The sequence below is a fragment of the Erythranthe guttata genome, chromosome 4, assembly GCF_056151865.1.
Source record: "Erythranthe guttata isolate IM_541 chromosome 4, IM_541, whole genome shotgun sequence".
NCBI lineage: Eukaryota > Viridiplantae > Streptophyta > Magnoliopsida > Lamiales > Phrymaceae > Erythranthe > Erythranthe guttata.
The window spans coordinates 19,655,479-19,668,011 of NC_142536.1; the positions used below are offsets into that span (position 1 = coordinate 19,655,479).

A 12,533-nucleotide genomic window follows, 5' to 3' on the forward strand; every position below is an offset into this window, starting at 1 on the left:
TTTATGCATGTTCTATAAATGAGGATGAAACACATTCGACACGAAATATAGCTTCTCAGTGATATTTATCCATATGCACACGACAACATTAATATACAGTAACACAACACTAACGTACAAGTGACACTCTTTTACATGTACAACACGAAAAGCCAAATCAAGAAAGACGAAACTATATATAAGTGGCGATGGGCTAGTCAGAAACAATGAAAGGAATTACCATGGACATGAACGTTTCATAAGATAGTGTCGCTGAACCTGTATATCGTGGATCCTTTTCCTTGAATTTTTCCGTCAAACCCTGAAAATCGAAAAAATGAATGTTTGAGAAAGGTCCCAACTTCAGGAAATAAAAAAAAATAAAAAATCAAAAGGTTATTGATTTAATGAAGATGTTGCTCACCTTTACAATCATCCCACACCTGAATAAAAAATAATAAAATATCATTAAAGGTACAGCTCGAGAAAAAAAAAGATATAAATAACAATTTTATTGCATAAATATATTAAGAACAGAGGCTTACTCGACAAAACTGTCGAAATTGAGATCTACCCTACGCCCGGTGCCATCTTCGTATCTGGAAAGAAGAACTTGAAGTACAGAAGGTGGTAAAGCATATCCAAGACTATACAGAGCATCCCTCAATTCCGCAGAATCAATGTTCCCGCTTCGGTCTCTATCGAATCTGTCAAACATGGCCTATATATAGTGACGAATTCAGTATAATTTAATTAATTGATTGAATCACGTAACTTTATTTACAAACTTACATCACATTTTTATATCTATGTCTCCGTCATAGAACACTAAGCATCTCTATTCAACGTTTCACCAGTGCTTATATTTTCTTCGATTTTTTTTTTTTTTTTGTTTTATTCCTTTATAATCTATGTCCTACTTCATTTTCATTTCTCTGACTTCCTCTATAACGAAATCGAAGAAATGGATATATATAACAAAAGAGTACTCACCCGCCACTGGCCAAGGCAATTCCACACATCCGCAAATTCTTTCGGCCCTACATATTTTACCAAGAGTAACCGGTAAATACTAAAATCGGTGAACCACATCGCAAAGCTAGACGAGAATAAATTGTAATCGATACTAACAATAACAGAATGGCAAATGGAACTTAAAAGAATAAATGAAGAACATAGAACAGTGACAACACAAATGAGAAATTAACCCCCAAATCCACCAACTCCCCAACCAAGAAATAAAGTAAAAACTACAACAAGTAGACACACACACACACACACACACACACACACACACACACACACACACACACACACACACACACACACACACACACACTGTATAGATAAGTATATACTTTTGCACAAATCAACATGTGTGTATAGATCTATTGTATGAAATAAAATATTAGGGCAATCTCACGAAAATATTAGGGCAATCTCATGAAGTAAGAGTTTATTTGGCAGAAATTAAAATTGGACACAAATTTGAAATTAAAAAAGTGAGGGTGAGAGAACGGACCAATTCTATAAGAAGATTCGCCGGAATTTCTGAAGAGAAAGACGAGCAATCGCAAAGTGCGGCGGCTGAATTTCTGGTAATTGGAAGACAGCGCTTCCTGGAGCTCCTTCTCTTCAATGTAACCTTTCTGGTACCTGTCCACCATCTGGAAATTCCTGATTACATCGGGAGATGTGCCCGGCGGAAACGAACTGTACACGTTCTGCTGCGGCGGCGGGTAGTACCCATACCCTTGAGGCGGCGGGGTCGAGCCGATTCCGCCGCCGCCGTGGGCATGAGGTAAGTATGGGTTGGGTGGAGTTTGGTAGGGGTAGGCGAGCTGGGGTTGATCCGGGCCGGGTCCGGGTCCGGGTCGGGCTGATGGGTCGTATGGTACTTGGGTTTGGCTGCCTCCGGTGTGATAAGCCATTTTCGCTCGAAACTATGTTAAAATATTTCAGAATTAATATTAATATAAAAATTGGCGAAGAAAATTATATATATATATATATATATATATTTAAGGTTAAATTATAACGCGGTTCGTCGAGGATATTTTAGTAAACTACAATGGCGGCATAGTTATTATTCATTAATTAAAAAAAAAGAAATTGGAAAAATATCAAAAAACTCCTCATTTCAAAATTTTATATCTAAAAAGTCCAAAGAATTATTCTTATATTCAAAGTCCTAAAAGCAAAATATTAATATTTAATACTAAATAGTCCACTGTCAATTAATCCTAGTGGACTAAATCATTATTCATCAAATTGTTAAAGTACATTATGGTCATCCACCGAGGTAAAGTCAAAGAAAAAAAAATTCATGTTTGGGTAATTACAATTATATTTTAATTATGAATCTTTTTACACTTTCATCTTTGTGTGGTCAAATTTAGTGATATTTTCAAGATTATTAGGAATATCATCCAGTTTGTAACAATTTTATCTCATTCGAGCTCCATATTTGAAATAAGATAATCATAAGATGTGATTCTTGGCTTGTAAATATCATATTGACGTGCATCAGAAACCGCAGTTTTGCACTAAACAAGTCAAACTAGAGAACATTCCACGGAATCTAGAAGATTATGTTGAATTTGACACGATAAGAGTTGACGTATAGGAAGATTCATAGTTGATAGATGGTTGTAAATTATAATTACCCAAGCAATAGGGGTATTTTCGTAATTTGACTTTATCTGAGTGGGATGGCCGTAATTTATTCTAATTGAATAGATATAAGGCAATTGGGTACTGAAAGAGTACTCTCCAAGTTTTTTAGTTTCATTTACATGCAAAGGTTGACCTCTTGCACTGCAAGAATCCCTTGTAATTGTTTAATTCTGCATTATATTATATTATTGATCCCCAAATTTAATAATCATTCAAAAGAAATATAGTTTAGTTTAGTTTCTAAATTCAAAACTCCAACTATATATAAATCCATGAACTAATATCCACATAATCAGTGGCACCAAGAACACACAGTCAAAAGTGTGATTTAAAAGAAAGAGAAATGGAGTTATTTTTAATGGATTCTCACTCTGAAAAAAAGTTTATCAAAAGAAAAGGCTCTTCTTTGATTAACAATTCCTTCATTCTTGTTTGCTTGCTTCTGGCATTCAATTTCTCAGCACATCTAGTTCAACAATTATCACAAGGTATACATACATATATACATATATAATATATATTTTCTTTATGATTTTTTTTCATATTTTTCATAAGTTTTAAATTACATTTTTGTGTGTGTGAAACACAAAATTTAAAACAGAAAAATTAAATTAAAAAATTGTGCAGATGATGTGAGGAGAAGTATCCATGAATGCCTGGTCACTCTAGCAGTCAAGTTTTTGAATTTCTGCATAGCTAAATCGGTGCAGTACAGATATGTCGTCCCGTTGCAAACTCTGCCTTCGTTTACGCCACTGCTGTTTTGGGTCCCGTTGACTTTATCCGTCTCGACCCTTTATTCTTGATTTTGAATATTTCGGTTTTCTGTGTGTGCATGTGGTGATGAAGAAAAACTGCAAGATTGTTCAAAAACTTTGATTCTTCCTAGAATCTCATCACAAGAAAGAAATGCTTGAGCAAAATTCTAAGGTTAAAACCTGTGTTGAGTTTTGATAAATTGTCAATTGAATCGAGCTAGACCGAATTTTATTGAGGCGACAAAAAATCAAAGTCAGAGGTTACCGTGGACATCGGTTACAACGAATGCAGTAAGCCTAGTACATTGTCCAAAGACAACTAGTTACAGTAAAACTTCAATAAATTTAATCCATACAGTTTCACATCTGATACAAATCACACATTGCCTCATACACCTCTAGTGTCAGTAACAAAAAATAATCGGAAAAAAAAAAAAGAGCGGGCCCAGCCCGATGTAATTGAAAAAAGTACAATGATCACTAACTAGTACATCCTATCAAATTAACCGAATTTCCCACTCGCAATGTTCCTCCAATTAAACTACTCAACACTATACCTATATCATGTTGTTATTGGCATCCATTGTTGCAGAACCCCCTTCCTTCACACATCCATCAAACAAACCCCTTGTATTTTCAAGATTTACATTGTCCGAACCGCCACCTGTCATAACTTGCGGGCCCACATCATGATAATGGGGGGTCATTGCCCCCACAGCACCAGAAACTGCACCACCTGTCATAGCTTGCGAGCCCACATCATCATGATGATGGGGGGTCGCTGCCCCCACAGCAGCAGAAACTGCACCACCTGTCATAACTTGCGGGCCGACATCATCATCATGATGGGGGGTCGCTGCCCCCACAGCACCAGAAACTGCGCCACCTGTCATAACTTGTGGGCTCATATCATCATGATGATGGGGGGTCACTGCCCCCACATCACCAGAAGCTACACCGGTCAGACTAACACTATCCGCTTTGTTGACCGCCAAACGAGTTGTACCTTCTTCACCGGAGGTACCCCTCTTCAAAGCCCGCCTCTTCTTCTTCCATTGCTGCTGCTGCATCTTCTTCTTCAGACTGCGTTTCTTTGGCTTCTTGACAGCTGGCGTGGGCACCTCCTGGGCGGCGATTCCATGATCGGACACCTTCTTCTTCTTTGGAACGACGGTGTAAACGGAGTTGCTCGAAGTTTGATTTTCAGACAAGGAGATTAAGGCTGTCCTAGCAGCTTTAATCTCGGCTTCTTTCTTCGTGTTGGCTGATGCTCCGATATATTTGATGCCTCCGACTTCGACAGTGCAAGAATACATGGGAGTTTTGCCTTGTCTCTCCTCTTTTAGGCATTCATACAAGGGAATGGCGTAGTTCATCTTTTGAGCATATTCTTGCAGCAAGTTTTTGCACAGACCGGTTTCGTGCTGACAAAAATGTACATTTTTTGTCGTTTAGCTTTTTTTTTCAGATTTTTATTTCAAATATTTATAGAGAAATCAACAAGATACGAAACTCATCTAATTAGATTATTCTTGAAATAATAAGAACAACAATGCCGTACATTCTCGTGTATTATAATATGATAAAAGATAATTTTGCCGGAAAAAATAATAGATACTTGTAAAGGAAAAAAAAATGAAGACACTTACGACAGGTTGAGAGATGCCAAATTCCATATCGGCAGAGTTGGAAAGTTTCATTAGAGCAACTTCAGCAGCTGACTGTTCTGCTGTCTTTCGATTGAAAAATCCAGGCAGAGAATCGTATCTGACATTGTTAACGATAACGGTTGATTTAAATGAAGGCTCGTGCGAACGGCCTTCTTTGATAGTTTCGTAAACTGGAGATGTGAACCCTGCTTTCTGAGAAAACTCTTGTAACCGACTCTTGAAAAGAAAACAGTTTGACACACCTGAAACAACGCATCTATGAGAACTCGAAAAACCCTGAAATTTGAAATTAGGCAAAACCAAGAATTTGAAAGCTCGAAAAAAGGGTATTCCAAAATCACATAACAAACAAGTTTGCGGACAGAGATTTCGATTTTCGACAACAATCTTCTAATACAAGATTTATTAACTACCAAAAAGAGTATGAGGTGTATTACTTGGACCATCTTTAACTTGTGAATCCTGATTGGATGGGTTAACTTTCCTCTTCTTTGCAGATGATTCTACGATGGGTTCGTATCTAGGAGTACCGAAATGCTCTTCTTGTCCGAGAGGGGTGGCAGGTTCGTAATAAGTCCCTATTATCTGGTCATAAACACCACCAATTTCAACCTCACCAGCTTCCATCTGAAATATACTTTCACTTTCCGCCATTCTATCGACTCGTTTATCCGTTTCCTCTAAATACAGTTAACTGCAACAAAAACCACAAAATCATAACCCGTAAGAACCAAAATTTTGTGCGAATCACAAATTACATTCCACTCTGAGTAGGGTTTTTTTTCTCCAAAAACTCACAAATTTCCTCAAGTTCGAACACGTGGGCTTTCACTTTCAGATTGAATACAGTGATTTTAACCTAATTCAATTAATCAAAGCCTTTATTTTGCTCAACTAAACCCATTCAAACCCAGAGCAAAATAAACAACAAAAATCACAACAGGTTGAGCATAACTAGTATCGAGAAGCATAAATGCAAAAAGAAAAGGAAAAAAAAAATAATCAAGAAATACCTGTTAAAAAGGAGTAATTCAGCGACGATGATTCCGGGTTAAGATTTTTGGAATGAGAGGAATTAATTGATGAACAAAATTTGCAGAAAACAGCAAATGAACAGAGACACACACACAAAAGAGCAGGCTTTTGGGGGATGGGTGTAAAGTACAAATTGGGTCCGTATTCTTATTCTATACAAGGCCCAGTTCTCATGCCAATATTTGTTGGTGTGGATTTTTTGTACATGTTTTTTCAAATTCAATACCAAATATAATTATCTTCTAAATACTTTCTCAAATTCGAAAATTCTAAAAAAATGAGATCTTTTTCAGTTTTTTCTAAGGCCTCGTTGCTTACCTATAGGGCTCGTTTAGTTACCGCTATCGATGGATATATCCATCAATAGTAGTAGCTATGGCTTGATCGATGTTTAATCCTACTAACCAAACGTAGGCCTAATAATATTGTAGACGAAACAACAATTCTCGACATAGATGATAACAATTCCAAAATATGAGTTTCGGGCTACAAAGCCCGAAATATGAATTAAAAAAAATGATAATAAATATCAAGAATGAAACCAGATCATCAAGAATGGATTTCAAATTTCATAGTCCAGAATTGATGTTTTAGACACTAAACCGTAAATCATACAAAACATTTAGACAATAAAAGTTAGAAAATAATGCTTAATTATCAAAGGGAAAATAAACATATGCTTTCTCATAGTACAAGTATAGTTCATATGATATGCTTTCAACCCAGATCCATGTCCAAACCCGAATAGTTTTGGTAATAAATGGTATTAATCGGAGGGGGTACCCACGGATAGGTAACGTATTGGGGTTTTCTGTCATCCATATCGCTGCTGATCTTTTCTCTTTGCATTCCTGCATGCGTCATCGGGCTTTGATCAATATGATGATGCTGACTTGTCCTCGGAATAAAATCAGAACTGCCATTATGTGGCGGCACCACCGCACCTGCAATACGAGAATCTGCCGAAGCCTGACTATTTGTACCTACACCAGAGGCATATCTATTAAAAGCCTGTCTATTCTCCTTCCACTGCTGATTCTTGAAACTAGTCTTAATCGGCTTGATAGCTGCTGACACTGCGGGCCCTGCAGAACTAGTTGTACCTTCGACGGAGGTACCACTCTCCAAAGCCTGTTTCTGCGTCTCCGTCTTCTGCCTGTGACGTTTTTTAACTCTTTTGGCAGCTGGTCCCTCAGTGCTGATTCCAGGACCAGGTACCTCATTTTTCTGTGTAATAACATCGTCAACAATATTGTTTGTTTGATTTTCAGACAAAGGGGCGGCAGATTGATTGGCTAGAATATCCTGAATATCCGTGTTGACCTCCAAGGGAGTTGTACCTTCGACGGAGGTACCAATCTCCAAAGCCTGTTTCTGCATCTCCGTCTTCCGCCTGTGACGTTTTTTAACTCTTTTGGCAGCTGGTCCCTCAGTGCTGATTCCAGGATCAGGTACCTCATTTTTCTGTGTAGTAACATTGTCAACAATATTGTCTGTTTGATTTTCAGACAAAGGGGCGGCAGATTGAGTGGCTAGAATATCCTGAATATCCATGTTGACCTCCAAGGGAGTTGTACCTTCAACCGAGGTACCAATCTTCAAAGCCTGTTCCCGCATCTTCCGCCTGAGACGTTTTTTAACTCTTTTGGCAGCTGGTACCTCAGTGCTGATTCCAGGAGCAGGTACCTCATTTTTCTGTGTAATAACATTGTCAACAATATTGTCTGTTTGATTTTCAGACAAAGGGGCGGCAGATTGAGTGGCTAGAATATCCTGAGTATCCATGTTGACCTCCAAGGGAGTTGTACATACCTCCAAGGGAGTTGTACATACCTCCAAGGGAGTTGTATCTACCTCCAAGGGAGTTGTATCTACCTCCAAGGGAGTTGTACCTTCAACCGAGGTACCAATCTTCAAAGCCTGTTTCTGCGACTTCGTCTTCCGCCTGCGACGTTTGTCAACTCTTTTTGCAGCTGGTCCCTCAGTGCTGATTCCAGGATCAGGTACCTCATTTTTCTGTGTAATAACATTGTCAGCAATATTGTCTGTTTGATTTTCAGACAAAGGGGCGGCAGATTGATTCGGTAGAATATCCTGAATATCAATGTTGACCTCCAAGGGAGTTGTACCTTCAACCGAGGTACCAACCTTCACAGCCTGTTTCTGCATCTTCCGTGCTCTTTTACTTCGTTTGGCCGCTGCTGTGATTCCAAGATCAGGTACCTCATTTTTGTCCATTTGAATTTCAGTCGAAGGGGTTTGAATTTCAGATGAAGGGAAAGCAGATTCGATGGCTGATATAGCCTGGCTATCAGTGTTGACCTCCAAACAAGTTGTACCTTCACCACCAGAGGTACCAATCTCCAATACCTGTGCCTTCCTCTTCCGCTCTCGAATCTCGAGGTGGCATTTATTTGGTTTGATGACCGTTGCTGTGGGGTCTGCACCGCTGATTACAAGATCCTTCTGTGTAATAGCAGTGTCAACACCGTTGTCTGTTTGACTTTCAGACAAATGGGTTCCAGATCGGATGGCTAACGTGTTCACCTCCGAACAAGTTGTACCTTCACCAGAGGTACCAATCTTCACATCACGCTTCTTCTTCTTCTTCCGCGGCTGAGTCTCGACAAGGATTTTATTTGGTTCGACCGCTGCTGTGGGACCCTCAGTGCTGATTCCAAGATCAGGGACAACCTTCTTCGGTGGAATAACACAGTCAACAGAGTTATCTGTTTGATTTTCAGACGAAGGGGTGGCAGAGTGGATGGCTAACATAGCTGTCCTAGCAGCGTTAGTCTCGGCGTGTTTCTTTGTCACTGCTGATGCTCCGGCATATTTGATGCCTCTGATTTCAACAATGCAAGAAAACATAGGAGTTTTACCTTTTTCCTCATTCCTAATACACTCGTACAAGGGAGGGGCATAGTTCATCTTAGATGCATATGCATACAGCAAGTCTTTGATCATGCCATTCTGAAATGTACGATGAAAAGTGAAGGTAAGATAGATGAAACTTATTAGATAAGTAATCAGCATAAAATCGATGAAAGACGATGTGAACTTTTTAGCTAATTATGTACATACATGACCACATTCTTGGAAAATCTAAGTTACAGATGTTAACAGAATTATGTTGTCCACTGGTTATTGGATAGAGAAAGCAAATGTCAATTTGAAGTACTCTTCAGTAATTCCTTCTTCTGTCCAGCTAAATCATGAAGTAACATGCTGACTGACGAAATTGTAATGGCAATGTTGTAAAATCTTGGTCCAAAGCAGCAAACATCTTGTTTAGTCACAGGTTTCATACTTAAAAACAAGTTTCATTTGGGACAAGATTATAACCTTGAAATGCAAAGCTAACTTATAGCATGAAGTAAGAGTACATGCTGGTCAATATTTGGCCAAAATATATACATACCTCCAAAAACTAAGACACAAAACAAGAAGTGAAGACACTTACCATAGGTTGAGAGATTCCAAGTTCCATTCCAACAGAGCTGTAGAGTTTCGAAAGAGCGACTTCAGCAGCTGACTTCTCTGCTGCCTTGCGACTGTAAAATCGAGGTAGAGAATCATATCGGACATTATCCACGGTAACACTTGATCTATAGAAAGGCTTGTGAAAAGGGCCACCTATGATAGTTTCATAAACTGGAGGTTTGATCCCTACTTTGTTGCAATACCTTCGCAATCGACTCTCGTAATCGCAAAATTTTGGGACACCTGAAATTCACCTATGAGTATGCGAATCTGGACCAATAGATACGTTTCTACACATAGTTTACAGTTCTATTAGGAAAAGGTCAGATACAGAGGCAATGAAAAGCCTCGAAATGTGAACATTTTACAAACGAACTTAAAAAAATAAAATCCAAAGAATTTCAATGAACATAAGGGAACTGCCTCACATAATTTTTTTTGTTAGGGTTCGACAAACAGTCATACAAAAAGCAGGAAAACTATGCATATGTTGCTGTTGCTTCGGCTACATAAACATATGCTAACACATATTTCATATGACTTTCTGGTCAGTATATAATTTCAAGCCTATAACTACTTTGATGCTACAAACACAGAAATATATAGGAGAAAGAGAAAGTACGAGTTATATTACTTGGTGTATACTTCTTTGTAGATGATCCTACGGTTGGTTCGAATTTAGGACTATCAACATGCTCTGCCTGGGCAGGAGGGTTGGCAAGTACGTGAGAAGTCTCTATTGTTTTATCATCACTACCACCAATTTCAGCCTGACCAGCTTCTGTCTGAATACCAACAGTTTCGACCTGACTAGCTTCTATATGAATACCACCAGTTTCAATCGGACTAGCTTCTGTCTCAACCTGACTAGCTTCTGTCTGAATACCACCAGTTTCGACCTGACTAGCTTCTATCTGAATACCACCAGTTTCAACCTGACTAGCTTCTGTCTCAACCTGACAAGCTTCTGTCTGAATACCACCAGTTTCGACCTGACTAGCTTCTGTCCAAATACCACCATTTTCGACCTGACTAGCTTCTGTCCGAATACCACCAGTTTCGACCTGACTAGTTTCTGTCTGAATAACACCAGTTTCGACCTGACTAGCTTCTGTCTGAATACGACCAGTTTCGACCTGACTAGCTTCTGTCTGAATACCACCAGTTTCGACCTTACTAGCTTCTGTCTGAATACAAACAGTTTCGACCTTACTAGCTTCTGTCTGAATACCACCAGCTTCAACCTTACTAGCTTCTATCTGAATACCACCAGTTTCGCCCTGACTAGCTTCTATCTGAATACTACCAGTTTCAGCCTGGCTAGCTTCTAACTGAATACCACCAGTTTCAACCTGACTAGCTTCTATCTGAATACCACCAGCTTCGACCTGACTAGCTTCGGTCTGAAAACGAACAGCTTCGACCTGACTAGCTTCTGTCTGAATACGACCAGTTTCGACCTGAATAGCTTCTATCTGAATACCACCAGTTTTGACCTGACTAGCTTCTATATGAATACCACAAGTTTCGACCTTACTAGCTTCTGTCTGAATACCACCAGATTCAACCTGATTCGATCCTATCTTAATACTACCAGTTTCAACCTGACCAGCTTCTATCTGAATACCACAAGTTTTAGCCTCACCAGCTTCGGTTTGAATACCATCAGTTTCAACCTGATCAGCTTCCATCTGAATATCATCACCAGTTTCAACCTGACCAGCTTCCATCTGAAATATTTGATGTCGATATATCTCGTTATCAACTCGTTTATATTGTTGTCTTAATACAGTTAACTACAACTAAAAATCACAAAATCACAGCATGTAAGAGAAACTATATTACATAAAAGAGAACAGATCTTCTAAAGGATTAAACTTAAAAAAAAAAAACAGAAATTCCATGTTGCCTTTAGAAATACGACCATATACTGGACACTATCAAATGGAAAACAAAATTTTATCACCATACATTGCCTCATAGCTGCGAAAGAATCGTATACGCAATGTTGTGCGGAGACTACCAAGCAACATAGACCGTGTTGAATGAAACAAGAAAAAAATTAACACCTCATTTGAGTTGGTTTTTCCGAAACACCAAAATTTCCTGAAGTTCGAAAACGTGGGATTTCAGACAATCTCCCATTTTCTTCTCAGCAAAAACGAAAAGTCCTGAATGTTCTATTTTAACCTAATTTACTTATTCAAAAGTCCTTTAGCAACAATTAGCTAAACCATTAAAATCCCCAGACAGAAATTAAACAACAGCAAAATAAAGAGAAACAATTAATTTTCTACTTGTGAGCCAATGCAATTACAGAAAAATCAGTAAAGCATCCATTCACGAAAATCATAATGTAAAACATACATATAGATTATACGACAAATAAAAAATCACAAGGTAAATAAAATTAAGAACACAAAACAAAGACGTACCAAATAATAAGATTTGGCTCGAAGAAGATTAATTCTGGAATTGTTAGAGGAAAATAGTACGGCCGACTCTAGGGTTTAGGGGTTTCGCTTCGTTCTCATTGTTATCTGACGAACAAAATTGCAGAAATCAGCAAATTAACAGAGACGCACAAACAAAGAAAGCAGCTTTTCTGATAAGTTTTTTGGGCTGGGTTTTGGTAAATTCTAGATAGGCCCAATTCACTTTTAATCAAATAAGCCCATTTTATATAACAGTACTTATTTAAACTGATTATATTTGGTCCAATATATAAATAAATAATTATTTTCAACAAAAATAAAAAATAAAGATTATATAATTACTTGCTCAAAATTTTCTAATCAAAAAAATTATAATTTGGATTTTGAAATGACCTCCTTATTTCGTGCTTTTGTCAATTCTTGTCATTTATTTTATCTAATATATTTAATTATAAAAATAAATACATAAAAATATCGATGCAGAATGATGATCCGTG

The 12,533-nt window shown here is 38.1% G+C and overlaps 4 protein-coding genes across 10 annotated transcripts; 1 reads left to right on the top strand and 3 right to left on the bottom strand.

Moving 5' to 3' along the window:
- Positions 1-34: 34 nt before the first annotated feature.
- On the bottom strand, positions 35-1,958 carry LOC105970100 (Calcium-binding EF-hand family protein). The gene is made up of 5 exons (XM_012994892.2): positions 1,502-1,958; positions 973-1,019; positions 525-700; positions 404-422; positions 35-301 (listed from the first exon to the last, which is right to left on the bottom strand). The coding sequence occupies exons 1-5, from the start codon at positions 1,908-1,910 to the stop codon at positions 194-196; spliced, it is 759 nt and encodes a 252-aa protein (XP_012850346.2). The 5' UTR covers positions 1,911-1,958; the 3' UTR covers positions 35-193.
- A 979-nt stretch (positions 1,959-2,937) lies between these two features.
- LOC148771358 (uncharacterized) lies at positions 2,938-3,587 on the top strand. Its single transcript, XM_088817318.1, has 2 exons — positions 2,938-3,143; positions 3,283-3,587. Exons 1-2 carry the CDS (start codon positions 2,999-3,001, stop codon positions 3,459-3,461), a joined length of 324 nt encoding a protein of 107 aa, XP_088673444.1. The 5' UTR covers positions 2,938-2,998; the 3' UTR covers positions 3,462-3,587.
- A 149-nt stretch (positions 3,588-3,736) lies between these two features.
- On the bottom strand, positions 3,737-6,572 carry LOC105970167 (uncharacterized). The gene is made up of 4 exons (XM_012994967.2): positions 6,097-6,572; positions 5,521-5,777; positions 5,063-5,325; positions 3,737-4,837 (listed from the first exon to the last, which is right to left on the bottom strand). Exons 2-4 carry the CDS (start codon positions 5,735-5,737, stop codon positions 3,971-3,973), a joined length of 1,347 nt encoding a protein of 448 aa, XP_012850421.2. The 5' UTR covers positions 5,738-5,777; positions 6,097-6,572; the 3' UTR covers positions 3,737-3,970.
- A 95-nt stretch (positions 6,573-6,667) lies between these two features.
- Positions 6,668-12,305, bottom strand: LOC105970054 (uncharacterized). Of its 7 annotated transcripts, none has more exons than XM_088817313.1 (5): positions 12,037-12,305; positions 10,236-11,331; positions 9,582-9,844; positions 7,994-9,091; positions 6,668-7,909 (listed from the first exon to the last, which is right to left on the bottom strand). In XM_088817313.1, exons 2-5 carry the CDS (start codon positions 11,329-11,331, stop codon positions 6,836-6,838), a joined length of 3,531 nt encoding a protein of 1,176 aa, XP_088673439.1. In that variant the 5' UTR covers positions 12,037-12,305; the 3' UTR covers positions 6,668-6,835. The 7 variants fall into 7 exon arrangements, with proteins under 7 accessions (XP_088673439.1, XP_088673442.1, XP_088673441.1 ...); XM_088817316.1 differs by having other exon boundaries at positions 6,668-7,678; positions 12,037-12,282; XM_088817315.1 differs by having other exon boundaries at positions 6,668-7,678; positions 7,973-9,091; positions 12,037-12,250.
- Positions 12,306-12,533: the final 228 nt, after the last annotated feature.

Bases quoted from the DNA above. Each gene is read 5' to 3' on its own strand.
- LOC105970054 (XM_088817310.1), bottom strand. From the start codon at position 11,331: ATGGAAGCTGGTCAGGTTGAAACTGGTGATGATATTCAGATGGAAGCT. The intron at 9,845-10,235 runs GTAATATAACTC...GGTGAATTTCAG, and splicing joins TACAAAGAAGTATACACCAA to GTGTCCCAAAATTTTGCGAT. The intron at 9,092-9,581 runs GTAAGTGTCTTC...CGTACATTTCAG, and splicing joins TTGGAATCTCTCAACCTATG to AATGGCATGATCAAAGACTT.
- LOC105970100 (XM_012994892.2), bottom strand. From the start codon at position 1,910: ATGGCTTATCACACCGGAGGCAGCCAAACCCAAGTACCATACGACCCA. The intron at 1,020-1,501 runs GTCCGTTCTCTC...TAAAATATGTAG, and splicing joins CGAATCTTCTTATAGAATTG to GGCCGAAAGAATTTGCGGAT. The intron at 701-972 runs GTGAGTACTCTT...CACTATATATAG, and splicing joins ATTGCCTTGGCCAGTGGCGG to GCCATGTTTGACAGATTCGA.
- LOC148771358 (XM_088817318.1), top strand. From the start codon at position 2,999: ATGGAGTTATTTTTAATGGATTCTCACTCTGAAAAAAAGTTTATCAAA. The intron at 3,144-3,282 runs GTATACATACAT...AAAATTGTGCAG, and splicing joins AGTTCAACAATTATCACAAG to ATGATGTGAGGAGAAGTATC.
- LOC105970167 (XM_012994967.2), bottom strand. From the start codon at position 5,737: ATGGCGGAAAGTGAAAGTATATTTCAGATGGAAGCTGGTGAGGTTGAA. The intron at 5,326-5,520 runs GTAATACACCTC...GCGTTGTTTCAG, and splicing joins ACAAGTTAAAGATGGTCCAA to GTGTGTCAAACTGTTTTCTT. The intron at 4,838-5,062 runs GTAAGTGTCTTC...CATTTTTGTCAG, and splicing joins TTGGCATCTCTCAACCTGTC to CACGAAACCGGTCTGTGCAA.